The 27,580-nt window shown below is 68.2% G+C and overlaps 2 protein-coding genes across 3 annotated transcripts; one reads left to right on the forward strand and one right to left on the reverse strand.

Annotated features, from left to right (window-relative positions):
- The first annotated feature begins 126 nt into the window (after positions 1-126).
- PHYHIP (phytanoyl-CoA 2-hydroxylase interacting protein) lies at positions 127-4,834 on the forward strand. The gene is made up of 5 exons (XM_075523541.1): positions 127-350; positions 1,755-1,938; positions 2,749-2,923; positions 3,129-3,246; positions 3,379-4,834. The coding sequence occupies exons 2-5, from the start codon at positions 1,774-1,776 to the stop codon at positions 3,911-3,913; spliced, it is 993 nt and encodes a 330-aa protein (XP_075379656.1). The 5' UTR covers positions 127-350; positions 1,755-1,773; the 3' UTR covers positions 3,914-4,834.
- A 1,062-nt stretch (positions 4,835-5,896) lies between these two features.
- Positions 5,897-27,454, reverse strand: BMP1 (bone morphogenetic protein 1). 2 transcript variants are annotated; one of them, XM_075523479.1, is made up of 20 exons: positions 27,195-27,454; positions 18,144-18,257; positions 17,915-18,067; positions 17,703-17,820; positions 16,587-16,765; positions 16,361-16,466; positions 15,853-15,977; positions 13,960-14,075; positions 13,571-13,673; positions 12,912-13,028; positions 12,690-12,835; positions 12,181-12,376; positions 11,978-12,103; positions 11,702-11,862; positions 11,361-11,541; positions 7,541-7,666; positions 7,336-7,463; positions 7,023-7,236; positions 6,666-6,916; positions 5,897-6,418 (listed from the first exon to the last, which is right to left on the reverse strand). In XM_075523479.1, the coding sequence occupies exons 1-20, from the start codon at positions 27,334-27,336 to the stop codon at positions 6,284-6,286; spliced, it is 2,937 nt and encodes a 978-aa protein (XP_075379594.1). In that variant the 5' UTR covers positions 27,337-27,454; the 3' UTR covers positions 5,897-6,283. The 2 variants fall into 2 exon arrangements, with proteins under 2 accessions (XP_075379594.1, XP_075379596.1); XM_075523481.1 differs by lacking the exons at positions 5,897-6,418; positions 6,666-6,916; positions 7,023-7,236; positions 7,336-7,463; positions 7,541-7,666 and adding an exon at positions 7,686-8,447 and having other exon boundaries at positions 27,195-27,453.
- Between the last annotated feature and the right edge of the window lie 126 nt (positions 27,455-27,580).

The following is a 27,580-nucleotide window of genomic DNA, read 5'->3' on the forward strand; positions in this document are numbered from 1 at the left end:
ACCCGCCACCCCATTGGCAGAACAAGGAGGTTCCCCCCCCTCCCCGGCTCTGAGCTGCTTAGATATTATCCCCCCCTCTTTTTTCTTTTTTTCTTTTTTTTTTTTTTTCCCCCCCCTCATTTTTTCCCTCCTCTGGAGGGTGTTTGCTATTTCCGAGCTGGCTGGGAGGATCCCAGTCGCAGCAGCCGCAGGCAGCAGCGCGGCATCACCGGGTATCGCCAACGCCGTGCTCTCGCCGGCATCTTCTGCCCTTCTCGCTCGGTTTGGCCCCACCGGGGCTGCCTGCTTCGCCCTGCCCTGCTGCCCTACCAGCACCCCACCGCACCCCGGCAGCCCCCCGGCACGGCCAGGTAAGGGCCTCACCGGCATCGCGCTACCAGCGGCCGCCAGCCTGCAACCTCCCGGTGGCACCGGCTGAGCCCTGGCAGGGCTTGCTCGGGGGGACACAGGGTGCACGGGGGACACGGGGACACGGTGACACGGAGCATCGCGGTCTGGCTGCAAAGCTCCCGGTGCGGGACGAGGCAGGGTGAGAGCCCCCGCGCCGCAGCCGGGCACGGGGACGGGGCAGCGGGTTGGCACGCCGTCCCCAAAGCGGTGACCTTCTGCTCTGCCCAAGGGTGGTGGGGGTGGGGGTGCATTTGGGGTGACACCCAGCTGGGGGTGGGGGGGGGGGGGTCCGGTGGCCGCCCGGCACCGGGGTGCCGGGGGAGGCTGGGGGGTGCGCGGTGCGGCTCGCTGCAGGGCTGCGGGGGCAAGCGAGCGCCCTGCTGCGGGGTGGCGGCACGCGCTGCGCCCACCCGCCGGCACCCCCGGCTACCGCGCAGGCGGCAGGGGTGCGGGCGTGGACGTGGGTGGCTGTGGGACCGTGCCCACGGGTGCCCACGCGCGGGGTGGACGTGCCCACGGGGTGCCCGGTGGCGTCGGCACCGGCGTGGCGGTGGTCGCGATGCCGTGGCGGGGGGAACGTGGACGAGCCCGGGCATCGCCCGGGCGTGGGCGGCCGTGGGCACGCGTGCGTGAGCCGCCGTGGGCGCGTGCCCCCGCATGCGGGCGCGTGGGGGGCGGCAGGCGCGTTGGCCACCCCGCGGTGCCACGGCTCGGACACGTGCCCGCCACGGCACCGCTGCTCCCCGCGGGGCACCCACCCCCCCCAGCCTCCTTGACGCACCCCCTGGCTCCCGTGCCCCCGGTGCCGCCGACGGCATCCGCTGCGCCCCGGCATCCCCCAGCCCGGGGTGCAAAGCCCCCCGCGCGCCCACCCCGGCGAGCGGCTTCCCAGGGCGCGGGGGGTGAGCGCGGCCCAGGCCACGGGGAAACTGAGGCACGGGGCGTCCGCGGGACGGGGCGAAGGCAGATCCAGCTTTTCCAGCGCCAGCCGCCTGCGTTGCAATCCTCCCCTCTCCCAGCACTCCCTCTGCTCCCCTTGTTTTTCTTTCCCCACCCGGTGTTGAGCAAACCCCGAAACGCCCGCTGGCAGCGAGCCGGGGCCCCGCGGCATCCCGGGGGGGGGGGGGGGGGGAGCGGCCGGGGCCCCCGCGCAGCCGCTTCCCGAACAGGCTCGTTCCCAGCTTCCCGCTGCCTGCTCCTGCCTGCGTTGCCTATTCCTGGCTGCCGGCCGCTTTTCCACCCCGGTGCCATCTGCTCCGCCGTGGGGGCCTCGGCGCGGGCAGCCGCCCGCCTGGCAGCTGCCGCCGTGGGCAGCGGGCACCCCCGCCACGCTCAGCAGCCCCCCACCCCTGCTCTGCCCGCAGGAGCTCAGCCCCTCCGGCCATGGAGCTGCTTTCCACCCCCAAAAATATCGAGATCAACAACATCACCTGCGATTCTTTCCGCATCTCCTGGGCCATGGAGAAAGGGGACCTGGAGAGGGTCACCCACTACTTCATTGACCTCAACAAGAAGGAGAACAAGAACTCCAACAAGTTCAAGCATCGGGTGAGCCGGGGGGGGGGGGGAGGCGGGACCCCCCCTCCTGGGGAGAGGAGAGGGGGTTTTGGGGAAGGGGGGGACAGGGTTATAGCCCGCTCCCACGCTGATTTAGGGACAAATCCCCCCGCGGGACACGGCTGGCGGAGGGGACCGGGACGGGGACCGGGGTGCAGCCGCCCCCCCCCAAGCCCCCACGGGGGAGCGGAGCGGCAAACGGCTCACGCTCCCCCTCCCCCTGAATACGAGTCACTAATTCAGGACGTTTTTAGCAGCGCGGTTGCCAGGGTGATGCTATTTAATGTTTAACATTATTTTTTTTCTCCTCCCCAATAATAAGGGGGGGAGGATGGGGGGGATTTTTTTTTTTTTTTTTTTTTTCCCCTGTGTCTCCCGACTCCAGCATCCGCCGTTGCCACAGAAACTGCTCTGCACTGCGGTGCTGCTCAATGGCCTATTGACACCACGAGATGCCACCGGGAGCGGGGGGTCCCCGAGACCCCCCCCCCGGGGAGGGACCCCCCCCCGTCCCTGTCCCAGCAGCGGCTTTGCCGGGAGGCGTTTGGGGCCGGCGCAGGCAGCCGGGGAGGAGGGAGCGCTGCCGGGGCCGGAGCCGGTGGGGGTCAGCGGGAGATACGGCAGCACGCCGCTTTGGGGGTGTCTCGGTAAAAACCCCGGCAGAGGCACCGGCGTGGATATTTTGCAGCGTGCGGTACCCGGCAGCATCCCCTCGGCATCGGGCAGGGGTGGGCAGGGATGCCGGGGAAAGGCGGGGGGGGGGGGGATGCGGCACCGCCTGACCCTCGCCCCTCGGCACAGGACGTCCCCACCAAGCTGGTGGCCAAGGCGGTGCCGCTGCCCATGACGGTGCGGGGACATTGGTTCCTGAGCCCCCGCACCGAGTACAGCGTGGCGGTGCAGACGGCCGTCAAGCAAAGCGACGGCGAGTACCTGGTGTCCGGCTGGAGCGAGACGGTGGAGTTTTGCACCGGGGGTGAGCACGGCGGGGGCGGCCGAGCCGGCGCTGGCGGGGCCGGGAGCCGGGAGGACGGGGGCGATGCCGTGAGCTTGCACAAGCCGGGCTGGTTGGGTTGGAGCGGCAGCTGATGAGTGGGAGGCGGGAGGTGTGGGGAGCTGCGGGCAGGGATGGGCTGCCAAGGGGGATGGAGACGCCCTGATGTCCCCGTGCCCGTCCCCAGACTACGCCAAGGAGCACCTGGCCCAGCTGCAGGAGAAAGCCGAGCTGATCGCCGGCCGCATGCTGCGTTTCTCCGTCTTCTACCGCAACCAGCACAAGGAGTATTTCCAGCACGTCAGGTACCCCCGTCCCCGCTCCCCTCCCGGGGCCACCCGGTGCTCGCCGGGGCCGCGTCCCCTGACCCTGCCTCTGTGCGTGTGCGTCTGTGTCCCTCCTCCTCCTCCTCCTCCTCGCCCCGGTCCCCAACGCAGGATGCACTGCGGGAACGTGATGAAACCGTCGCTGAAGGACAACAGCGGCAGCCACGGCTCGCCCACCAGCGGCATGCTGCACGGCATCTTCTTCAGCTGCAACACCGAATTCAACACCGGGCAGCCCCCCCAGGACTCGCCCTACGGTCGTTACCGTTTCCAGATCCCGGCTCAGCGTCTCTTCAACCCCAACACCAACCTCTACTTCGCGGACTTCTACTGCATGTACACCGCCTACCACTACGTCGTCCTGGTCCTGGCACCCAAGGGTTCCTCAGGGGATGTCTTCTGCCGGGAGCGTCTACCCCAACTGGACATTTCCTCCAACAAGTTCCTGACGTGCTGCGTGGAGGAGGGCGAGCTGGTGTACCGCCATGCCCAGGACAGCATCCTGGAGGTCATATACACCGAGCCGGTGGACCTCAGCCTCGGCGTGCTGGGGGAGATCAGCGGGCACCAGCTGATGAGCCTCTCCACCGCCAACGCCAAAAAGGACCCCAGCTGCAAGACGTGCAACATCAGCGTGGGGCGTTAAGGGTGGGACGCGGGCAGGGCCGGGGAGGGGGACGGGCGCCCGCCGCGGGGGCTTCTCCCACGGACGCTGCCGGGTGGGAGGACCCGGATGGGTGCGGGGGAACCCGGCTGGTGTAAATAGCGGCGTTGCCCGTGCCCCTGCCCGCTCGGGGAAGGAGCCAGCGGGATGCTCGCCCAGCGTGGAGGCAGAACCCATGCCGCTCCGCGCCCTGACGGAGGAAGCCTTCGTCTCCTGGACTGGCTGACCAGCATCGTCCTCGCTGGCGTGAGCCCCACGCTCTGCCCTCCGCCGCGCAGCCGCTGCGGGACCCCCTTCCCCTCCGGCGTCCCCCGTACTCCCTCGGTCCCCTGCACCAGGGCTCGGCCCCCCCCCGCCGGCGATGCCGCTCCCAGGGAGCCCCGGCCCTCCCAACCGGGGCTGGGGCTCCCCGGCCAGCCCGGGGGGGTTCGGCAGAGGGGCTGGGAGCACCCCCCGGTTTTGAACCGCTCCCGGGGATGGAGGGGTGCTCAGGCAGGGACCCCCGCTCCCACCAGCGCCGCTTCGGGGCTGCAGTCGTGGTGCACGTGTCCGCAGTGGTGTGGGGGACGCCGCGGCGTCCCCCCCGTGTCGTGCAGCGCTGTGCCGTGTTCGTTCTCTGCTCTAGCCGTCGCTGTGCCGCCCGAACCCCCGGCCCCGCGGCCCAGGAGGCAGCTGGAGGAGCCGGGGTGGGGGAGCAGACCTGACACCCACCCCCCCCCCACTCTCCCCCCCCACTTCGTCCCCCCACTCCGCCGCCCCCCGCATGAGCCGTTGGCAGCATGGTGCTTGCGTGCCGGCCCCCGCGGGCTGCCCGCTCCCCGTCTCTGTGTATGCGATGCACGCTGTAACGGTAGAAGAGAACAACCCCCCCGTCCCCGAGCATCCCTGTGCTGTGCTGGCGGTGTATCAATAAACTGTGTGCGGTCGCCACCGGCCGTGTCACGCGCCTCTGTCCCCCACCGGGAACCGGGGAAGTGGCTCCAGACCCCCCGGGCCGGCTCAGGGAGGGTGGGACGGGGCTGGAGTGGGGGGGGAACAGGGTGGCACGGAGGGATGCTGCGGCAGCGGGGTGCGCAGCCACGGGCACCCTGCTGCCCTTCACCGGCCCCGGGACAGCCGTCGAAGCGTGGGTTTGGCACCTCCTCACCCATCACTGGGGCCGCAAACCCTTCTGCAGGAAAAGCCTCGGTGCCCATCACCGTCCCGTCCGGGCACAGCCCGCGCCAGGGCGTCCCAGCCCCTTGCCCACGCTTTCCACGCTGACACCGTTGCACCTCCCCAGCATCCCGCTGCAAACGGGGCGAGGAGCATCCCCGTCGCCCCATCAGGGACACCAGCAGCAAACAAGGGACGAAGGAGGGGACGCAAAGCCGCGTCCCCGAGCGGCGGCACCGCGGCGCCGAGGCACGAGGGAGCACGAGGCGGGCGCGGGGGCCCGTGCCGCAGCCCACCAGCCATCTGCTGCCGGCTCGCAGCGGGCGCGGGCGGACGGCGTGGCGTGGGGACGTGGCTGGAGGACGCGGTGGCTGGAGGACGCGGTGGCTGGAGGACGTGGCACCCACCTGCCCCGCACCAGGGGAGGTGACTTGCTATGGGGCGATTCCCCGGCTGGTTGAGATACGGTGCAAAGAAAATATTTGGGGTGAGCACCTACCTGCAGAGCTGTCCAAAGCAGAGTCCCGGGGGAGCGGGCAGCTCCCTGCAGCGACAGCACCCAGCACCCAGCACCCAGCACCCAGCACCCATCGAGCGACCCACCGCCGAGCCATGCTGCCCGCCTCCTCAGGGCAGGAGCAGATTGCGATTAGCCGATTGCTCTGCTCCTTCAGCTGCAATTCGGGGAGCCCCGCGGATGGGGGTCTGCCGCAGGGTGCTGGGGTGCTCCCCCCATCCAGCCCCAGTTTTGGATGCCGTTTTCCTCGGGGGAGGCCGGGGTGGAAGGAAAGAGGCCGGGGCTGCCCCCCCTCCACGTACAAGGGTATTTATTTCATCGGTACAAGAGAGAGACAGCACCTTGTGTGTTGGGCTCTTCCCGGTTACTGGTTTGTACATTCAGATAGCTGCGGCCAGCTCGGCCGGGGCGAGGAAGGGGAGCGGGTCCCGCTCGGCCCCCCCAGCGCCGGGGGGTGGGGGGGGGTGGCTGCTGGCGGAGGGGACCCCCCCTCTGCCCTTGTGCCCGCGGGCGCCCGAGCCCCGGGGCCCCGTGCGAGCGTGTCTGAGTGCTGAGGTTGGCTGTGTGCTCCTCCGTGCAGTCCGTGCGGGGTAGCGCTCCCCCCTTCCTTCCTCCCTGCCCTCCTCCTCCTCCTCCTCCTCCTCCTCCCCTGCCTGCGGGGGGGCCGGGAGCCCCGGCCCTCATTTCCTCGTGTGCAGCGTGTCCTGGAACTTGGTGCTGGTGTAGCGAAGGTGGAAACCCTTCTTGTTGATGGTGTCGTCCGAGTGGAAGCGGATCATCACTGAATCTCCGGCCGAGTAGACCTCCTCCGGGGGCTGCCGGGGCGAGGGAGAGGGGTGCTCAGGACCACCGGCATCCCTGGGATGCGTGAGCATGGGGTAGGGGAGGGATTTGCCACGGGGAGGGTGCAAAATCGTTGCCCCCCCCGCCCCATGTACAACGCCAAATCCCCCCGGGGATTTCTCCGCACCGGCTTGGCTCAGCTTCACCCGTTGCCCCTGCAGCCTCGCACCTCTCGCCCCAGCCCGCCCCACCCCATCGCTCCCCCCATCCCCGGCTCACCCCGGACCCGCAGAAGCGGCCGAGGCGCGGGGCCGTCCCGTCGTAGCCGTCAAAGAGCTCCATGTAGTCGTAGCCGCAGTCGGCTTCCTCCTCGATCTCAAAGGTCTGGAAGATGAGCTCCACGCCGTAGCCCTCCTCAGCCATGATCACCCACTCGCAGTCCGAGCCCCCCGGGTAGTTGTTGTCCCCAAATTGCGCATGTGAATACAAGTCCTTGGTCTTCACTTCAGCACGTACCTGGCCCCCGCACACTGGGGGAGAAGCCGACAGTGGCGGGGGGGGGGTGGGGGTGTTAGGGGGGTCCGCAGTCTCCCCCCACCCCATAACCAGGAGGTTTCCCCAGCCCCACGGTGGTACCTGTGGCGTGGGTGGCCTCGAAGCCCTTCTTCTGGACAGAGTTATCAGAGACGAACTTGAGGAACATCTTGTTGCCGGAGGAGATGAGGGGCTCGGGCTCTTTGGCTCCGCAGAAGCGGCCGAGCGCCGGGGCTTTGGCATCCTTGCCGTCGTAGATCTCCAGGTGGTCGTAGCCGCATTCCTGCTGCGCCTCCACGTCCAGCTCCGAGAAGGTCTGCGGAGGCAACGGCCGAGCCCCTGGTGCTCAGTGGGGCTCGGCGGAGGGGACCCCCCCGGTGCTGCCCACCCCCTGGTCCCTCCACCCCGTCCCTACCAGCTTGACGCGGTGCCCCGGCGTGGTGGTGATGGCCCAGGTGCACTCCTTCTTGCTGGGGTATTTATCAGGCCAGTTGGGGCTGGTGATGGTCCCCGAGATGGATGTCACCTTATGGTCGCAGCCGGCTGCGGGGAGAGCGGGGGGGTCAGGGATACGGGGGGGATCCCTATGGTGGGGGGGGGGGTCTGGGGCACGGACCCACCTTCCTTGCAGTCGTGCTTGTTGTCGTGCAGCACGAAGCCGCTGCGGCACTGGCACGCGTAGCTGCCGAAGGAGTTGAGGCACTCGTGCTGGCAGCCCCCGTTGTTCTTGGAGCACTCGTCCTTGTCTGCGGAGAGAGCAGAGGGGCCGCGGCTGAGCGGGGTGGGAAAGCCCAGCGGCCGGCATCCCGGCACGGCATCCCGGCACGGCATCCCGGCACGGCACAGCCCTGCCCGGTGCGTGCCGGTCCCCAGCCCCACGCCGCTGCCCTCCGGGGAGCGACCAGCCAAGCAAGCGCCTACGGCCAGCAGCAAGCAGATCCGCCGTGCCTTGCCCCAGCTGGGGCAGCCCCCGCGGGTGGACGGGATGGGTCCTCCTCTCCCTGGGCTCACCCACGGGCACAACCATTACCTGCTTACGGTACGGACGGGGAAGGCAGAAAAACACACAGTGACAACCAAAGATGCACAAGAAAGACCAGGACGCGGGAGTCCCTCTTTACTCATCGATAGGGAAATGTCACAGACACGATAAAAAAAACCAAAAAAAAAAAACCAAAACAAAACAAAAAAAAAACCAAAAAAACAAGGTCAGCTGGTCAATGACAAAAACAACGGGGATGGGGCGGGAGGGGTGCTTAAAACCAAAAAAAAAAAAAAAAAAAAATTAAAAAAAAATTAAAAATAAGGCCAACAACCAGTTCTGTCAAGCAAGGGGCTGCCGGGGCCGGCGGCATGGCTCAGCTCGGCTCGGCCCCGGCGTGCTGCCGCACGGCGCCTGGGGCCGCGGTGTTCCTGAGAAAGATGGAGGGGACGGCGTGGCTCAGGAGGGGCCCCGCGGCCGCTTCTGCAGGCGAAACTTCAGGCCGGGCGGGCGAGATTTCGGGGGCTGCAGCTGCTGCTTCTTCTCTGCAAAGAGAGAGGGAGAAAAAAGGGGGGAGCGATGGGGGAGCGGGGGGCGGTGGGGGGCGGCGGGGGCAGCGGGGCATGCAGAGCGGCAGCCGGGGAAGCAGGCGGCGGAGGGGACCCCCGCGAGCCCCTCGTGCAGCCGGGGCTCGGCGGTGAGCGGCTCTGCGGGGAGGAAGAGGAGGAGGAGGAGGAGGAGGAGGAGGAGGAGGAGGTGGTGTGGCTGGCTCCGGGAGGATGAGGATGGGCTTCCTGGGGGTGTCCGGGTTGAGGAGGTGTGGGAATGGTGGCGGAGGGGTTTGGGCTCGCCCGGAGCAAGGTGTCTCCCCGGGCTGGCCGTACTTACCTGCCAGCGCCCACCACCTGCCCGAGGTCCCTATCGCCGGCGTCCCACGGCTCGCCACCCCCCCCAGAGCGCCCGCTTTGGGGCCGGGGCAGGATGCTCCACGGCCCATCGCCCCTCCTTGCTCCCCCTCCCCACGGGGCGACGGGTTGGGGAGCGGGCAGCAGCGGGGGGGAAGCCAGCAGCAAGCGGGCACCAGCCACCCGAGCGTCCCTCTCCGTGCCAAGCTCGCCCCGTGCCCCATTTGAGGCGGGGAAGGGGCGACGCCGGAGCAGAGCATCCCTCCTGGAGCCATCGGCAGCAGTGAGGGGGGTCCTGCCCCGGCCCCCCCAGCCCCTCGGGGCAGCCCCAAGCCCCACGGCCGCCTCTCAACCGGAGGCTATAACCTGACGTCTCCTAGGTCTGAGAGAGGAAGCGAGGCGGAAAGGCTCATTTGGGGATGGGAAGGGGCTTCGGATGGGCCGGGCGGGCTCAGAGCAGCTCCAGCACCGGGGGAGCGTGCGTGGCATCGCCCCGCCGGCAGGACGGAGGGAGCCTGGGCGGGCGAGACAAGAGCGGAGAGAATTGGCAGAGGAAAGAAGCCCACCGGGTCGGTGTCTTTAGCAATCCTTTATTCTAACCAGCTTGCTCGCCGCGACCCGGCATTGCCGTGCGCTCACCGTTATCCCAGCGTGCATCCGATGGCTCCGGGCTGCTCACCGCCCCGCAGCCCCCGCCTGCGCCTATCACCCCGCTACAGACCCCCTGTGCACCGGGGCTCGGCGGAGAGCTGGGGGGGACGTACCTGGGTGCCGACGCCGTGGTGAATTCCCAGGCGAACGCATCCTTACGCGCGAGCCGACGGAGCCGGCTGCTGCCTCCCGTTGCCCCAGCCCGCGAGGAGGAGGAGGAGGAGGAGGAGGAGGAAGAGGAAGGGGCCACGTCTTCGCCGGGGGAAAACAAGCGCCCGGGCGGCCAGGCTGCCCGCAGCACCGAGGGGCAGGGCTCGGCGGCTGGCTGTGTCCGGAGCAGCGGGGAAGGAGCGCAGAGACCCTCCGCGGCTAAAAAGGAGCCGCTTGGGAGATGCTTTGCCCAGGGCTGGCCGGGAGCGACCCCGGGGAGGGGGGGGACCGGAGGAGAGACCCTGGTTTGGCCGAGTCCTCCAGCGTGGTCCTGCTGCCGGCAAAGCCCGAGACCTGAGCGGGGAGAGGCAGAGGAGAGGGTTTGGTGGTCTGGGATAGCAGCAGCCCCCGTGGGACCACTGCACATCCCGGTGCGAGGAGGAGGAGGGAAAAGGGGAGAGGGAAGGAGCCCGAAGCGCGGCGAGGGGAGACTCACCCGGCTGCCCCGCGGTCCCGCTGCCGCTCGGCCGCTGGGCTTTCCCGAGGTCTCGCTTTGCTGGAGGGTGCCGGCTCCCGACGGCTGGGCCCCGCTGGGCCACCTTACTTGCCTTGGTTTTAATTAAAAAAATAAAGCAAAGATACTCTACCCCCAGCCCGCGGGTCTCTGCCGCTCCAGCCGGCTGCCAGGCTGCCTCGGGGAACCCCGAGGGCTCCTGGGGATGCCGGCTCCCGTGGCTCTCCGCAGCCGAGCGGCCACGCTGCCCCTCAAAAACAGCCTCGACGGGGCCAAAAAGCAGCGGGAGGTGCAAGGCATCGGTGGTCCGGTCCAGCCCAGCCTTTCCAGGAGGTGCCGTCGGTCGCTCGAGGCCGGGCTGACGTCCAGGGCACCGCGCCGAGGGGGACCCTCTCTTGCACGAGGGTCCCGCGGCAGCCCCCAGCCTCGGGACCGGCCCCGGGTGATGCTTGGCTGCGGCCGGCGGTGCTTTTCCCTCCGTGTCCCCATCCCTACGCCCCCCAAGACCCAGCCGAAGGTGACACCATCTCCTGGCGGGGTGGCCCGGGAGAGGAGAGAGGAACCACAGAACAGACAGGGATAAGCAGGTAATGGTTTTCAGGAGGAGGGACCGCTCCGGGGAGCTCAGACACGGTGGTGGCCGGACGCCGATATCCCCCCTCCGGTGCTGGCCGGCATGCGGAGCACCCTGCCCGGGAAGCGGAGGAAGCCCGTGGCCGTGCAGCGTAGCGGGGTGGTGCAGGGCAGCAGGCAGCAGCGCGGGGCATCGCCGCCCTCCCCGTGGCTCTGCCGCCCGAGGGGTGCAGTGCCCGGCCCGCGGCGGGGCTGGGACGGGGGGGAGACGGTCCCCCCGGCCGGCGCTGGCCCCTCCAGCCCTGAGCACGTTCCTGTCCCCGGCACGCTTCCCTCTGCGGATGCGGCTGGAGCCCAGCACCCACTCGCCGTTCGGGGACCTCTGGGAGCACCCCAGTATCTGAAGTAGGACCCGATTGCCCCCCAAAAGAGGGGAAAAGCCTTGAGAGGCAGCAAAACGTGCTGCCAGCCGGGCTGCCGGGGGCTGGGGGAGTTCAGACCCCGCGGGGCAGAGACCCAAGGATCACCCTGCCACCGGGCTTGGACCGGGGGCTGCACCCCTGGCGCGGGCGAGGGCAGGCGTTAGCGGCGGTTTGGGGGTGCGGGGAGGGTCAGCTCGGTGAGGGAGGGCAGGGGACGCCCGTGCCGGGGCCGGGCAGCTCTACCTGAGAAGAACTGGGCTTTGAAGCCTTTTTTGGAGACGGTGTTGTCGGACTTGAACTCGATCCTCATGTTGTTGTACTGGGAGGTGATGACGTCCGGCTTCTCGGCACCGCAGAATTTGCCGTGCAGCTTGGAGTCGGCGGTCAGCCCGCTGCGCACCTCCACGAAGTCGTATTTGCAGACCTGTGGGGTGCAAGGCAGGGCGGGGGGGGGACACACACACACACGACATGGGGCTGGTGGCACGGCTGTGCCACCCTGCAAGCCACCAGCAGCATCTCGGGGGGGGGGGGGGACGACACCCGCGACGGAGAGGGGCTGCTGCTCCCCCCGGCTGACTCACGTCATTGCCCTCAGTCTCGAAAAAGTCGAACTGCAGGGAGATGCGGTACTGGGTGGGGGCCACCAGCTGCCAGATGCAGTTCTTGTTGGGGGGGTACTCCTTGGGCCACCCCGGGCTGGTGATGGAGCCGTTGAGCTTGGTGAGGAAACCTCCGCAGGCGGCTGCAGGGCGGGAGGCACCCAGCACCCGTCACGTCCCCAGGGTCCCCGGGACCCGGGCGGGGGGGGGGGGCAGGGGGCTGCACGGGGCGGGTGGGGGGCGGCGGGGGGCACTCACCCTCGCAGCGGCGCTTGTCGGAGGCCAGCTCGTAGCCGGGGTCGCAGGCACACTTGTAGCTGCCCAGGGTGTTGACGCAGCGCTGCTCGCAGCCGCCGTTATTGGGACGCGAGCACTCGTCCACCTCTGGGCAGGGGCAGCAGGGCTGAGCAGGCAGGCAGGGCTGCCGGACCCCCCCGTGCCCCCCCCGGTGCGTCTCCTACCTTTGAAGAAGTTGACGGCGAAGCCCGCCTTGTTGATGGAGCCGTCGGAGACGAATTTCATCCAGAGCTTGTTGGAGGTGCTTTTGATGTCGTCTGGCTTGTCGTAACCGCAGTAGCGCCCGATGAGGCTGCTTGACTCGCTGCTGCCGTCCCGGATCTCCAGGTAGTCGTAGGCGCAGCTATCGTGCCGCTCAATCTAGGGGCGAGCGTTAGCCGGGGGGGGGGGGGGGGGATGCCGTCTCGGCCCCAGCATCCCCAAACCCTGCCTGTCCCTTTCCTAACACCCACACTTCCAGACCCACGCACCCACCAGCCACGGGAGCCGGTCTGCTGCATGGGGAAACTGAGGCACGGAGGCAGTGCGGAGCGATGTGGGTAGCCAGGCAGGGCAGCGATAACCCCGCTGCAGCCCCAAGCCTGTCCCATGGGCTGCATTGGGTCAGGGAGATGCTGCCGGGGAGATTTCCCCTTCCCACCCCAGGGAAACGGGGCGGGGGATGCTCACCCACCTCGAAGGACTGGAAGGTCAAGCCCACGTGGAAGCCCTCGGAGACGGTGATCTTCCAGACACACACCTTGCTGGGCCGGTAGTCATCGGGGTAGTTGGGGGACTGGATGTGCCCGTTGTCCTTCTTCACGTCCCCCCCGCAGATGGCTGGAAGGGAGGAGAAGCTGCCTGAGCCCCCCCTGCCCCGCCGCCAGCCCCGCGCGCCCTCCCTGCCCACCCCTACCTTCGTAGACGGCGAAGAAGCCTTTGCCCACCCAGTTGCTGCTGCTCCGAAACTCGACCCAGAGGCGGCTGTCGGTGGAGACGATGGGCTCGGGCAGCTTGTTCCCGCAGAACCTGCCTGGGGATGAAGGCGTGCTGGGCTGCCGCTGGCCGGGCACCCTCCTCTCCCTCGCCACCACGTCCCGGTCCCCCTCCCCGTGACCCCCGCCAGCATCCTAAAGGGAAAGCGCTGCTTCTCCCCCTGCTCCCCTCCGGCTTTTCTGGCTGTTTGACAGAAACTGGTTATTTCAGAGCGAGGGGTCAACCGGGACTTGGGGAACATCCAGTTCACGGGGACGGGACCGAGATACCGGCATCGCCCTGGGGAGAGACGTGCTGGCCAGCTGGGTCAGCCGGACCGGTTTCACTGATGTGGGCCAGCAAACTGGGAGCCCCGTTCACCCCAATAACCCCTCCGGGGCCAGCCCTCCCCCCCCCCCCCGCCCCCCCCCGGGGCTTTGGCACATCGCGGTCAGGCAGGGATACAGGCAGAGGGGAGCCCCTGGCCCCGCTGCCTGCGCCCGGAGCATCCCCACGCGGCGGGGCAGGAGGTGAGGGCAGCGGGCAGGCAGCGGGGCAGGCAGTGCCGGCCGGCCAGGCTGAGAGCTCCCGGTTGGTTACCTCGCAGTGTGGCCTTTCTCCAGAACCCGTCTCTCACCTCCACGTAGTCGTACCAGCACAGCCGGCTTCGGTAGAGGTCCAGGGTGGTGAAGTTCAGGATGATCTAAGGTTGGGGGGGGGGAAGAGCATGGGGTGAGCCCCCCCCGTGCCCCGCGGGGTCTCTGTCTGCCGGAGCGCGGTGCTCGGCCGCACCGGGTGCCAGCGGTCCAGGCGGCACCCGGACCCGCTCCGTGGCGATGCCCGGCAGCATCCCGAACCGCAGCAGGGCACCGGGCGGGGGGATGCTGGGGTTAGGGACACCCTGAAAAAAGGGGAGAAGATGGGGCAAGGAGGGAGAGGAGGACCGGGAGAAGATGGGGTGCCTTCGGTGCCGTGCCAGCGGCCGGTACCTTCTCTCCGGGGGTGACGGAGATCCTCCAGACGCAGTGCATGTGGGCAGAGTATCCGTTGGGGAACTCAGGGGAGGAGAAGTTGCCCTGGCTGTCCTGGAGCGTTTCCCCACAGGCTGAGAAGGGGGAAAAGCGGGGGTTAGACCCCCGGGAAGCCCCCAGCATCGGGATGGGCGGCACTGGGTTCGGACCAGCCGCTGCCCCCAGCCCCCTGCACCCTTTTACCACCCAAATTCCCAGCCCCGAAGGACAGCTCTGCAAAAAACCACCATCACCGCCTTGCTGCAGCAACCCCAAAAAGCCCCAAACCGCACCGGAGCGGCTGGCGATGCTCCCGGCACCCCATCGCAAGCACCGTGCCCCCCGCCCGGTTGCCGAGCCCGGGGGCCAGGAGCCGTCCCACGGCCCCCCCCCGTGCCCTGCCACGCTGCGGGGGCCCGGCTCGCCGCCCGGGCTCCTGGCAGGTTTACGCGGCCGCGGCTGGATCCGGCCCAGCGCTGCCATCTGGAAGCCACATGATGCCGCGGCCACGGCACACGGCGCTTCGCTCCGGCTGTCGCGGGGCCAAGGCGGCCGCCCCCCACCTCCCGCTCAGGGGGGCTGCGAGATGAAAGGTGAAACGTTAGAAAAAGGCGGCTTGAAACCTGGGCTCGCTGCCTTTTTTCCCTTCTTGCTTTACAGTGGAAACAAAGGGAAGGGAAAGCCAGGCTGCGGAGGGGCTTTTTGGGGGGGGGGCTTCCCCCCCACCCCCAAACTAATCACTTTTCCTGCTCGTGCTCACAGCCCTGCTCCCCTGCAGCCTCTGAACGTGGCACGGCCGGCTGCCGGGGCCCCTTACAAAGGCGTCCCTCTTCCAGGCTGCTAATTAGTTGCTGGAATTAAGCGGGAGCGTGCAGGAGCCAAACTCCTTGCAGATGTTGCTGGTACAGCCCCGGAGCACGTGCTTTCAGCAGGGGGGACTCGTGCCAGCCTCCCCGGCACCCGGAGCGACGCCACTGCTCGTGGGCCACGGTCCTCAGCATCATCTGAGGTGCCAACGTGTGCGCCGGTCGTGCCGAGCATCCCTGGCTCTGCCCTGGCCCCGAGGAGGACCGTGGTCTGCGGCGGGACCGTGTTCTCCCATCCTGCTGGTAACAGCCCTGCGTAATGCTCGGCTGTGCCTCATCCAAAACCCTCTTGGTGTTGGGGTGGCTTGGAGGATGCTCTTGGAGGATGCTCTTGGAGGATGCTCTGCTGTCCGAGGATGCTCTTGGAGGATGCTTTGCTCTTGGAGGATGCTCTTGGAGGATGCTTTGCTCTTGGAGGATGCTCTTGGAGGATGCTCTGCTGTCCAAGGATGCTCTCAGGGGATGCTCTGCTGTCCGAGGATGCTCTCAGGGGATGCTCTGCTCTTGGAGGATGCTCTTGGAGGATGCTTTGCTCTTGGAGGATGCTCTGCTGTCCGAGGATGCTCTCAGGGGATGCTCTGCTCTTGGAGGATGCTCTTGGAGGAAGCTCTGGGGGAGATGCTCTTTTCTCGGAGGAGTGGGAGGAGAGGGCGGCTGAGGATGCCCTTGCTCACACGGGCAGAGCCCTGTGGCTCACCGAGGTCTTGCCTTTAGCTTCTGCTCGCAAACACCCCAGAAAAGTGCCGTGGATGGACAAAGGCAACTTGCGTGCTCCTTGCAGGGGGTCTGATGGCAAGGAGTGCCCCAAAGAGCGTTTTTCCGCTGGAAACAGGGCATCCAACCAGGGTGACGCTTCCTTTGTCAAGTCTTGGGGTGAAAGCAGAGCCATTTCCCGGGAGATACGGCCCCATGCATGCTCATCCCAGCCCGGGGACCGCTCCAGCCCCCCGGCAGTGACACACCGCCCCGGCCCGGGGCCCGGCAGAGCCGTCCCGGTGGCACTCACCCGGGCAGCGGTAGAGCTTGCGGGCCTGGGCGATGTCCCCTTTGCTCAGACGCGTGCGCTGGCCGATGGCGGGCCGGACCCCGTTCACGTCGTACTTGGGCAGGATGGTGTCGAGGAAGATGCCCCTGGGGCGAGAGCAGGGAGAGGCTGAGGAGCGGCTGGAAAGCACCGGGTCTGCGGCTGCTCCTCGCTGCCGGGGGAAGGATGCTAAAAACAGCCTGGCTAATTAAAGCCTGCGGGCCGGTGAGTCAGCAGGGACGTGTCCCTGGTGGAGGTGACCGTGGGGACAGCACCATCCCTGCCCTGGAAAGGGACGCCGTGGGGCTTCATCCTGCCTCGGCGTGCTGCAGCATGGCTGCGCCGGAGCTGGGAGCCTTGCACCAAGTGCATTAACCCCGTGCAGAGCTGCTAACGTGCCGCTGTCTTCCAGGGCTGGGGACCCCGTGCCGCCGTCCCCGGCGCTGTGGGGAGGACGGGGACACGTGGGCGAGCCACCCCGGCCGCGTACCTGGAGAAGGTGTTCCTGGCGTAGTGCATGATGCTGTCGAAATCGTACGTCTCGCCCAGTGACTCCACCTCCTCCGGCTCCATCTTCAAGAAATTGTACTCCTGCCCTGCAGAGGCAGGCGGGACGGGGACGCCGTCAGGGGGGACCCCAGCTTCAGCAGCACCCCATGGCAGGGAGGAAGAGGAGGAGGAGGAGGAGGAGGAGGAGGAGGGAGGCTGGTCCCTACCTGGCTGGATGTTCTCCCGGATGATGGAGACATGGTCATCCCGGTCGGGGCGCGTGTGCTCGTGCCAAAACCCGATGACGTGACCCAGCTCGTGCACCACGATGCCAAATTTGTCGCAGTTTTTGCCGATGGAGATGGCCTGGGGTCCCCCTCCTCGGCGGCCCACATAGGAACAGCACCTGGGGGGGAGGTGGGGTGGCACCGGCTGAGCCCCGGCTCTCCGGGGGATGCCCCTGCGGTGTGGGCATCCCGGTGCTTCCCCGGGTAAAGACACAAGCCGGGCCAGGAGCGGCAGCCCTCCCGGTCCCGCTCGGCGTGGAGCATCCGGGAAGCATCCCTGCTGCCTCGGCTGGGTGCAAGCTTCAGCCGTCCTGCCCGCACGGGGAGCTTGAGCTGTGCCTCCAACCTCAGCTCCTGCCCCTGGGCTGCCTGGCACGGCGCGGCGCGGCACGGCACGGCACGGCACGGCATTGCATGGCATTGCATGGCTGCAGGCACCCCAAGGTGCTGCTCCCACGGGTGCCCGTCCCCCGGTCCTGCACTGCGGACGGACTCTCACCCGCACCCGGCGGCTCGGCTGGTCCAACCCTCCGTGCCAGACCCAGGCTCAGGGCTCGCACTGGCGCAGGGGCGCGGACCGGCACCCCCGCTGTCGTGCACAGCCCGTTCCAGGGGAAAGCCTCCTCCTAACCACCATCTGCTTGGCTGGGGCTGCGCCCTGACGCGTGAAGACGCCGAGCTCTTCCAAACCCCTGTTTCCTTTGGCGTCAGCCCCGCTGCGAGCCCGGGCTGGTGCCGCGCCACCGACCTCAGCCCCCGGCCCTCGGCGGCGAGTGCCACGGGTGGGTGGCTCCGAGACCTCCTGTGCCCCAACCACCCGCGGGGAGCAGACCCCAGGGACAGGTCCCCTTCGCACCCCAGCCCTCCACGAAACCGAGCGGGTCTGGGCCAGCCGGTCAGCACCGCGCACACGCCGACGCGGGCGTTTCGGTGCCAAGGCACGTCAGCCAAGCATCCTAATTAGCGCTCCCACGACCTGCCGCGCTCTGTCTTTGCAGTGCAAGAGCCGAAGGGCAGGGTGGTCCCGGTGCGTGCCCAGGACCCCCCGCCCCGTACCCGCAGGGGCGGTAGGTGAAGACGATGTAGCTGTCCTCGTCGTTGCGCTCCAGGAAGGTGACGCAGGTGTGCTTCTCCCAGTGCCGCATCGCCTGCCGGAAGATGGCTCGCTGGCTGCCTGCAGGAGGGGGCGGCGGGGGCCGTCAGCCCAGCACGGGGAAACTGAGGTACGCCGGGGACAGAGCATCCCCCCCCGGCTGGCCTGCACTCACCGCTGAAGTTGCCGCTGATCACGTAGGGGATGACCCCGTCCGGCCACACTCTCTCCGGCCGGGACGTGGCAGCGCGGCGGCTCCGTGCCCGCTGCCGGCCCCGGCTGCGCGGTCGGTGGCCCGGCCGTGGGCTGGCACCGGTGGCGTTGCCGCCTGCGGGGAGGGGGAGGTGAGCGCGGGCGGCCCCCCGGGATGGAGGCGGCCGGGAGGGCTGGGACCGCGGTGGTACCTGAGGAGTTGGCGTGCAGGCGCGTGATGGTGTGGCGTGCCAGGTCCACCACCCGGTCCACCTGGAAGAGCTGCAGGTCCTCCTCGTCCAGGGCGATGTCTCCCAGGAAGGCAGCTGGGGTGGGCGGAGGAGGAGTGAGCCCCCCACGCCTAAGCCAGGGGACCCCAAACCCCATCTCTCCCCAGCCCCTCCACACCTGGCAAGCCCCTGAAGAGGAAGGCAAGCCCTTCCTCCTCCTTCTCCTCCCTCTTTCCTTCAACTGGGGGCCGGGAGAGAAAGCGAGCGTGGTGCTGGCCGGGCTCCCCCCGCTCCCCAGCCCGCCACGGTGTCGGCTCTCCCAGCAGCTGGAGCCAGCCCCGCGCTGACATCTGGTTCGCATAAAGCCCGGTCCGTCACTTTTTAGGGTTTCTGTTGTTATTTGTGTTGCAAAACCGCTTTCTTTGCACTTGGCAAAACCCAGCGCTGGGCTGGGGACCCCCTTCCTGCCCGGCTCCTGCTCCCCAGCCCGGCGCGAGCTCCAGCAGCCCCGGGATGCTCCAACGGCCTCCGAGTCATCTGCCACCGCGCAGCAAAGCCATATGGCCCGGGAAGCTCCCGCCGCGCCCGGCGCCCGCAGGAACGGAGCTGGCCGAGGGGTGTCCGTCTGTCCGTCCGTCTGCCGGGGCCATGAGCCCCCCCAGCACCGCTCTGCCCACGGCTCCCGCGGGGCTGGGGGTGCAGAGATGGTTCAGCGTTACGGGGCCGGGGGACATAACCTTGCACAGTCCTTCCTCCTCCTCTTCCTCCTCCTCTTCCTCCTGCTCTGCTCTCTACCCTCCCACGTGCCACGGCCTCGCCGTGAGTCAACACTGCAGGATGCGGCTCCCGGCTTCGGCACTTGGCCGGCGCTGAGCCCCGGGGACCCGGCTTTTGCGGAAACGCCGCGGCCCAAGCGTGAGGGCTGGCTGAGGTCATGCCGCGCCGCCACGCCAGCGCCGGCACAGAGGCTCTGGATGCGGCCGGCGCGGGGTGGAGCTGGGTTTCTCACCGAGTTTGTGGGCACCTGGGGCGAACGGGTGGCCCCGGGCACCCCATGCCCTCGCCGGCCCCCGGGGAAGGGCAGGGAAACGGCAGCGGTGGGGAGTGGGGTGGCTGGACCGGCTCAGGGGCTGATGGGGAGCGGTGCCAAGTTCGCGCTCCAAGCAATTAGCAAGTGGATCCCAAAAGAGCCACTAATTACAAAAGCGAGGCGGGACGATTAGGATAACCCTGACGAGTCCAAAACAACCGGCACAGGGTGAGAGGACCAGCCTGGGCACCCCAGCTCGACCGGACCCCGTGCCTTTGCATGGCACCGAGCCCAAACCCTGCTCCGGCGGTGGCGTGAAGCGCTTTGGGGTGAAAGAGCCACGTTTTGGGTCTGTCCCCGGCACCGGCTGGCCGGTGGGCACATCCCAGCAGAGGAAGCCCCAGAGTGGAGAGCGGACCCGTGGCAAAGCCAAGGGAAGAGCAAACAAGCTGGGGCCAGCACCTCCCCTGGCACCGACCTGCCGCTGGCACGGCCAGGCTGCAATTTGAGGGCAGAGCAGAGGCAGGAGCCGGCCCCGGCCTCCCCGCACCCTCCCCGGGGCCGGGAGAGACGTGTCCGAACGGGCAGCGTGGGGGAGGACCAGGGCCGGGGAGAAGGACGAGCATCCTGTGCCAAGAGCTGCATGGAAAGACAAGGGAAAGTAAGCTCGCTTACAGCCGAGCAAGCGCCGGCAGAGCCAAGTGATATAGAAACCATATGTGAGGGATTTGGGATACGTGAGAGAGCCGGGCAGGCAAGCGTGGGGACGTGGGGCTGGTTTCCCAAGGCAGCTCGGCTCCCCCAGAAATCCCCAGCCCAGGGGGGAAGGCGGCTTGCTGTTCCCGGAGGGGACATCGGAGCGGTGAGGGGGTGTCCCGGCAGCAATCCCTGTAAGGACATGTTGGGGACAAGCCCAAAGCGTTGGATTGAGAAACTTCCACGTTGGTTTGGGCTCTGCTCACGTCCTCCTCCCACTCGCTCCCTGCGCACCCCGGCCCCGGTGACACGTGGGGTGGCTTGGGGGGGGGGGGTGGGGGTGTGTCTCTGCTCACCAAAATCCCCCAGATGCTGTTAACCTCCCCGAGGGGCTTCGTCGGAGACGCTGCCGCGCTGCTGCCGCTTGTCCCTTCCCGGTTCATGCCGCAGCAGCTCGCCAAGCGAGCATCCTCCCTCCAAGATGGAGGGGACCCCCTGCAAACGGGGGGCTCATGGGGGGAAGGCGCTGTGCCGGGGGGGCAGGAGGGGTCCCAGCCCGCCGCTGCGGGCAGCGAGGAGCTGCCAAGGCTCGGCAGAGCACAGGTTGGGGCAGGGGGAAATGCACGGGGGAGCCGGGCTGGGCTGCAGCAGGGAGATGCCAGCCCGGCTTCGTGCTCGCCGGGGAGCAGGCGGCACCCACCGAGGCGTCGCAGCTCTCAGCACCCACGCCCTGCAACCCGCGCCCTCGCCCCGCTGGGTCACGGTGCTGCTCGGGTACCCAAGAGAGCCCAGGCCGTGGGGCACGGCTCGGCCGCCATCCCTGCAGGGGACCGTTCCCAGCCCGGGAGGCCGCGGGCTGTGCCGCAGGGGCTGCCCTCTGCTCACCCCAGCGCCGGCTATGGAGGCGCCGGGGGCAAGGTCCGAGCCGCGGCGGTGCCAGCGGGGAGGATGCGGTGCCAGCGGGGAGGATGCGGTGCCAGCGGGGCACCGGCTTCAAGGGCGGGCACTGGCCATGGGGGCATGATGGCCCCATCCTTGTCCCCATCGGCCGGCGAGGAACGGGGACGGGAGCGGGGAAGGGGAGAGGGGGAGCGTCCGGGCTCCGGCCATGCACATCCCTCCCACCGCCCAGAAAACAACCAGCTGTTTGGGACCTGCCGGCAAGGCTCCCACCAAGCTCTTCCTCACCCCGAAGCCAGGAGATAACTCAGCCCTCTGCTGTTGTTTGACTTTTTGTGCTATGTGTTTTCTTTCGGGTTCTTGGAACGGTGACGTAACCCCTAGGGCTGAAGCTTTAGACAAACAAGGTTTTTCATTCGGACCCGGGCCAACCCCTGCAGCACCCCATCCCGATGCTACAGGCATCTCCCGCCTGCGCGCGGCTCGGCGGCTGTCCCCGTGGGGTCCCTCTGTCCCCCCTGCCGTGGCACGTCAGGGATGCAGGAGCCGCTCAGCATCCTTTATACCCCCGGGCAAGGCAAGCAGCGGAGAGGGGTACCCGTGGGCCTGACCTCTCTGGCATCACCAGGATTTCGGGATGAGCCTGGCCTCGGGACTCCACCAAGGTTGGGAACCGTGTCGCAGGAAAAAAGAAAAAAAAAAAAAAATAATAACCCGCGGGAAGAGGCCGGGGCGCGAACGCGATGTTCTGGTGAACAGGCAAAAGCAAACAGAGCGGCGGGGAAGCTTTGGCAGGGGAGGGCGGCAGATAAACAGGACGCGATCATGTTCCAGGTCAGTCTGGGGCAAACGAGCCTCCGTGCATGGTGCTGGATGGGAAGGACCCTCGTCCCTGCCGGGGTCCTGCCCGCCCTCGAAGCGGCACCGGGCAGGACGGGCTCCTGCGGCTCCGGCAGGATGGGCAGCATCCTCTGCCTGGGAGCAAAGGCTCAGCCCAGCTTTCCCTCACCAGCTTAGCAGCTCCGGCCCAGCCGCTGCGAGTCCTCGTGCTATGCCAAGCCGTGAGCATTGCTCCCGGTGCGAGGCAGGGAGCAGAGGGGAGGGTTCGGAGCACGCGAGGAGGCAGGGATCGAGCCGCTCTGCCCCGGCCAGGGACGGAGGCATCGCCGGGGCGGGATGGAGGAGAGCGGTTTAATAGGTGCATCCTGGCCTCGGCCGAGCTGCCGGGTCGTAAAGCCGTGGAGTCACCGGGGCAGCATCCCACTGGCTTGGCAGAGCCGTTAAATATGTGAGGAATGCTCCTCGCGCCGCCCCCTCGCCCCCGCACGCCGGCCCAGCTGCGAGCTCCGCTCACGGCAAAACACGCCGGGGCCACGGCGAGAAAAGCGGGCGCCCCGCTCAGCCGGGGCTGGGGGTCTCCCCCCTCCCCGGCCTCGGGGGTCTGCCCTGCCCGGAGAGCCCTGGGGCGTGGGTGTAAAGGCGGGGGGACGCAGAGCATCCCAGGGGCTGTCGGGGCCGGGGGAGCAGCCCCCCGCCGCTGCTGCCTCCTGCCGAGGTCCCCGCTGGGTGCCAGGTCTCCCCCTGCTCCCCGCAGCCGGCCAGCGGCCGGTGGCCCCGCAGAGACCCCGAGGACAGCGGGGACAGGACGGAGGCAGGCAGCGGAGGCAGGCTGGGCCCTCCGCTCTCCTCCGACGGCGGCGCAGCCCCTCTCCCGGTGCCCCTCGCCGGCAGCCGGAGAGAGGGAGCAGCCAGCCTGTAAACGCCGGGGCGAGGAATATTTGCTTTCCCAGAGCACCTTCCGACGAGCGCAGCAGGCACAAAGCAGGAATTCAAGCCTCGGCGGCCAGGCTGGGAGCCAGGCCAGATCACGGTCCCCCTGCAACCAGGGGAGAAACTGAGGCACGGGGGGACAGAGCCGGTCAGCACCAAGGGGCAACCCTCCCAAGGGCCAGCCCTGGCACACGGCCGCTCTGCTACCGGTCCCTGTCCTCGCAGGCAGCCTGCAGGCAGCCGGGACCCCCTGCCTGCTGTTTCCTCGCTGGCGCATCCTCGTCCCAGCCGGTGCCTTTGCGAGAGCCGGGGCTGTACCGGCACCGGGCACCCTCCTGCCGGCAGCCCTGCCCTCCTCTCCCCAGGGTGCAGGCAGAAAGCGGCAGCCAGGGAAGGCGGAGATGCTGAAGTACCCTGCCCAAGATGGAGGGCTGATCCCTCTCCCCAATTCCCCTCCGGTATCCCCCGCGCATCCCTCTGCGGTGCAAGGCGCATCCCGCCCGGAGGCAGCGCCCATCTCCGCCACCGCTTTTCTGGGCATCCCTGCGGGCTACGAGCCCGTTGCCCGCTCCGTGCCAGGCCACACTGCGGGATAACGTGAGATGAGCACCGTGGAGCCCGGCCTCTAATAAACACAGCCCACAGCAGCAAACAGCTTCCAGCTAACGAACGTCCGGGGGCAGGTCAGGAGCAGGAGGGACGGTTTGATCACTCCAGGGGAGGATTTTCCTTCTGCTCCTCTTCCGTGACAGCAAAACGGAGGAAAAAGCCTCCTCTGGGGCTCGGCGTGGAGGATGCCAAACCTAAGGCATGTCGGAGCGCCCAGGAAAGAGTGGGGGGAAGAGTGGAGTCGGGGAATGGGAACGGGCTCTCCTTGCCTCCCCCCTGCAAAGCCAGGACGCCGAGGAAAACACAGCCTGGGCCAGCGGCACCGGTCACTTGTGAAAGGGAGAGCTGCTGGAAAGGAAAATATTTGCAAATTGCTCTGCCAAGGGGACGGGGGGGGGGGGGTTGTTGTTGCATTCCCCTGCGAGGAGGGGAGCCCGGCGGCAGCGGGGCGAGCGCGGGGACCGGAGCCCATCGGGGATGGGAACGCGCCCCGACACCCGGCTCAGCACGCGTGGGGGTAACCCGGGCTCTCAGGGCACGGGGCAGCCACGCCGGCAGGACTGGACCCCGGCAGCGGCACTGTGCCTGTCCCTGCCAGCCGGTGCCGGCTCTGCCAAGGGGCACCGGGCTCCCGAGGGCTCCCAGACCTCTGTGCATCTTCCCAGGGCTCTGGCTGCAAACGTATCCCCCCGCCTCGTGCTTTTATTGCTCAATCCTCTCCCCACCAGCCCTCCCCAGGCACCGATTAACTCCTTCCAAAGTTTGCTCGCAGGTCCCTGGCCGGGCTGCTTAATCCTCCTGCAGCTCGAGAGAGGGGGGGGATTTTCTCATTGCGGTGACAGCGGTGACCGACAGCCCTCCTGCAGCCCTTGGCCAGGTTATGAGTGGGACACTCACTCTCCGCAGCTCAGCGGGACGCAGTGGGGATGCTGTTTTCTCTCCCCGCCGCGATGCCGGAGACCGCCGGGGAGCCCCGGCAAAGCCGCAGGCAACCAGGAAGGCACGTTCTCACCCAGAAAACACCCCCCGTGGCACAGCCAAGATGAAAAATTTGGGGAAAACCACCCATGAGCCATCCTCCCTCCTTTCCCCGTATCCCTCCCGGCTGCTTTGTTCTCCCTGAGTCCGGCCGCGGCTCCCCGAGGCCACCCTGTCCCGCCGGCCATGTGTTTCCCAGCCTCGGCACGGCAGCGGATAAAGTCTCAGGAAACGCCGTCTCCCCCCTTGCCACGACCCGCCGGCGTGAATCAGCAGCCGGAGGGTTTCCCAGGAACCGGGAAGGGAGGGCAGCGACGGCGGGCGGGCGAGCGAGCCCCCCGGCCTCGCCGTCGCACACCCAGCCCTCGCCGTCGCACGCCGCCGCGCCGAACGGGTGATTACACAAAGATAAAGCAGATCCTGGGATCGGCCTGAGATTTCCAAGGTCTCTGTGCTGTCCCGAGCCCCGAACCGCAGGCCCCTGCCGGCCCCGGCTCCGCGGGTGGATTTTTACCCTGCATGAATAAGTGACATATAACGGCTGGAAAATATTTTTGGGCAGCTTGACAAGTGTGACTGCAACCAGTAGCCTCCGCTGACTACGCCTGGAAAGTGTAATCTAGGTGAAACCCAGGCAGCCGGAGCCGGAGCCAGAGCGCTCCAGGCACGGCTGGGAAGCTCGTACGCCCGGGGAGGGGGGCTCGAGCCCCCAGCCCCATCCATGCGCCCCGTGCCGTCCCTGCCCGCGGCTCTGCCGTCACCCCGTGGGCTGGAGATGCTGAACCCCCCGTGGAGGGAGTGGGAGAGCAGATTCCCCCTGAGCACCCACCCTGGGGGGCTGCGTGAGCCCCGCAGAGCTGCGCACCCCGATGTCTCCCTCCGCATAAGCAGGGTGAGAACCGTGGGTGGCAGAAGCACGTCAGTCCCCCACTTTAGCCAGGCACCCCCAAACGCGGCCACGGAGCCGCACATGGGGAGCAAGGTGGGCTGCATCCCCCCCCAGGTGCTGGGGGCACCCGGGGGCTCCCGCCTCCCACGGCCGAATGGCTCAGGGTCCCCGGGACAAGCCAAGAGCAAACCCTCGGGCCGGACGTGTTTGGTTAGCGCTCGGGCAGGCTCTGCAAAAACAGCGAGCCCTGTCCGAGCTGCTCCCCCAGCGCGGCGGGGGGCGGTGGGAGCGATGCCGGCTGCCTTCCCCGGCTGGAGACGCGACCAGATTCCGACCCGATGGCTGCCCTCCTCACCGCTGGGCACCGAGACCTGGATATCCTGCTGACCGGGTGAAGGGAAACCGGGGCCACGGCTAATTCCTCCCTCCCTGGCTGCCCGGGGGCTGGTCCAAGGGCCAGATCTCCCAGCGGTCCCATTTTGGCATCCCTGGAAGAGACGCAGCGGAACGGGCGGCTCTTCCCCTGCCGCGGTGGGGATGGCCCGCTGGCACCGGTGCAGACGGGTGGCATCACCGGGGCGGCCGGCAAGCCGCGGGCAGCCGTCCTGCCTGGGCGGGCGGCCTCAGGATACCTCTGGCATGACTTGTGCCGAGGCACCCAAATTCCTCTCCCGGCGCTTCCCCTCCCTGTAGCTTTGCCGGGAGCCGCGGTGGCGGCAAGGCCTCGGTGCTCAGCTGTTTCCGGCGCTGCCCGAAACGCGGGGGGGGGGGGGACACGACGACTCGCCACCCCCAAAACAAAAACAAGCCCCCGCACGGGTCAGGGGGATGGCGTGGGGGGCTCCGGACACCAAGCAGCCCCCGCTGCTGGACCTCGCCATCCCGGTCCTGCAGAGCCCAACCGGGGGTAAATCCCCGGCTCGAGTGGTGCGTGGCAGGGCCTGATCCCCCCCCCCGGGCCCTGGGGAAGAGCTGCCGTAATTAAATTAGTCACATAAGGATCTCGTAAAGGCAGGCGGGGAAGCGGGGGGGGGAGCAGCTGCCTCGCTGGCCCCAGGAGGCGATGGGGGTCCCAGGGTGTGCGGGGCGAGGAGGGGGCCCTCGGCCACTGGCAAAGCCACCCCTAATTAGTTCGGCTCGTCAGCGGGCGAAGCCCTGTCTCTCCCATGCGACTGGATGAAGCAGGAGCGGAGGCTCCAGCCGGCTCTGCCCGGACAGTTTTGCAAGCCTAGCTGTTTCAGCCCGGGAGGGCAGGAAGGGAAGGATTTTTGGCCAGAAAAAGCCCTCATGTAGACAGAGTTATATCAACAGACGCCTTCCAGTGCAGACAATGCCATTAAAGAGAAACGTGATCCTCCAGCCAGCACCCGCCAGACCCGAGCCCTCGCCTCCGTGCTCAGCCCCGGGTGTCCCTCCCGTGCCTCAGTTTCCCCCCCCCCCAACACGTCCTTCCATCCCCTTTATCTCGCTCTGGGAGATGGGGCCCGTCCCCCTGCGGCTCCCAGCCTGCTCCCAGCCCTTCCAAAATTTGAAGAACAGCTCAGCAACCCCCTGACCCAGCACAGAGGGACCCCGGCCCCGGACAAACACCTCCCGGCTGTCCCGGGACGGCTGCAAGCCCGGCCGGCCCCGGCGGGACGAGCTTTCTCTGGCTGTGGTTTGGGAGAGAAGGAGAAAGCCGAGGGACAGAGAGCGTGGGTCCGGCCCTGGGGTGGGATGGGGTGGGATGGGTCCGGGTCGGGGGTGGGATGGGGGGGTGGGATGGGGTGGGGGCTGCCCACCGCCTTTGACAGCTGCCGGTGCGGCCAAGGCTGGGGAGAGAAAGCGGGGCGCGGGGCCAGCCCCCCCCCCGCCGCTCCCCACCCTAAGTACAACCAGATGCATCCCCGAGCGGGGCCGGCCGCTGCCCCCCCCCCCCCCCCCGCCCCGGCAGCGGGGAGCCCCCGGCCCCGGGGCCAGCACGGAGCGGGGGAGCCAAGTTTCCCCGTGCAAAGCCCCGAAGTGCGGAGCCGTGCGGGGCACACTCACTCACACTCACTCACACTCACTCACACTCACTCACACTCACTCACTCACACTCACACCAACCCCCCCGCGCTCCCCTTTGTCTGCCCGCCCGCCCGGCCCCGCCGCCCCCCGGCGCGCATCCCCCCGGTCCTACCGGCTTTGCAGGGGTCCTTGTAGTCCAGGGGCTCCGCGTCCTCCTCCTCCTCCTCCTCCAGCACGTAGGAGTAGTCGGGGAAGTGCATGGCCCGGGCCAGGAGCAGGCAGAGCAGCAGCCCGCAGGTCCGCAGCCCGGCCATGGCTCCGCGGGCAGCGGGCGGGCAGGGGAGGCGGGCGGCTTTTTTTTTTTTTTTTTTCCCTCTCTTCCCCTCTTTCCTTCCCTTCTTCGCTCCTTTTTTTTTTTCCCCTCCTCTCTCTCTCTCTCTCTCTCTTTTTTTTTTTTTTTTTAGGGAAATGAGATCTGGCGGGGGCGGGTTCAAGCGCGGAGCTCGGCCCCTGCAGCCCCGGGCGCAGGGCTGGGAGCGGGGCCAGCGCCGGGGGGGG

This window comes from Mycteria americana, chromosome 23 (assembly GCF_035582795.1).
Source record: "Mycteria americana isolate JAX WOST 10 ecotype Jacksonville Zoo and Gardens chromosome 23, USCA_MyAme_1.0, whole genome shotgun sequence".
Lineage (NCBI taxonomy): Eukaryota > Metazoa > Chordata > Aves > Ciconiiformes > Ciconiidae > Mycteria > Mycteria americana.

What these genes read in the sequence shown, in the direction of transcription:
- PHYHIP (XM_075523541.1), top strand. Translation starts at nt 1,774, where the DNA reads ATGGAGCTGCTTTCCACCCCCAAAAATATCGAGATCAACAACATCACC. An exon ending in CCAACAAGTTCAAGCATCGG is followed by an intron (nt 1,939 to 2,748) that starts GTGAGCCGGGGG and finishes CCCTCGGCACAG; the next exon opens with GACGTCCCCACCAAGCTGGT. An exon ending in GGTGGAGTTTTGCACCGGGG is followed by an intron (nt 2,924 to 3,128) that starts GTGAGCACGGCG and finishes GCCCGTCCCCAG; the next exon opens with ACTACGCCAAGGAGCACCTG.
- BMP1 (XM_075523479.1), bottom strand. Translation starts at nt 27,336, where the DNA reads ATGGCCGGGCTGCGGACCTGCGGGCTGCTGCTCTGCCTGCTCCTGGCC. An exon ending in CCTGCACGCCAACTCCTCAG is followed by an intron (nt 18,068 to 18,143) that starts GTACCACCGCGG and finishes CCCTCCCCGCAG; the next exon opens with GCGGCAACGCCACCGGTGCC. An exon ending in CTTCTTCGCCGTCTACGAAG is followed by an intron (nt 12,836 to 12,911) that starts GTAGGGGTGGGC and finishes CCTCCCTTCCAG; the next exon opens with CCATCTGCGGGGGGGACGTG.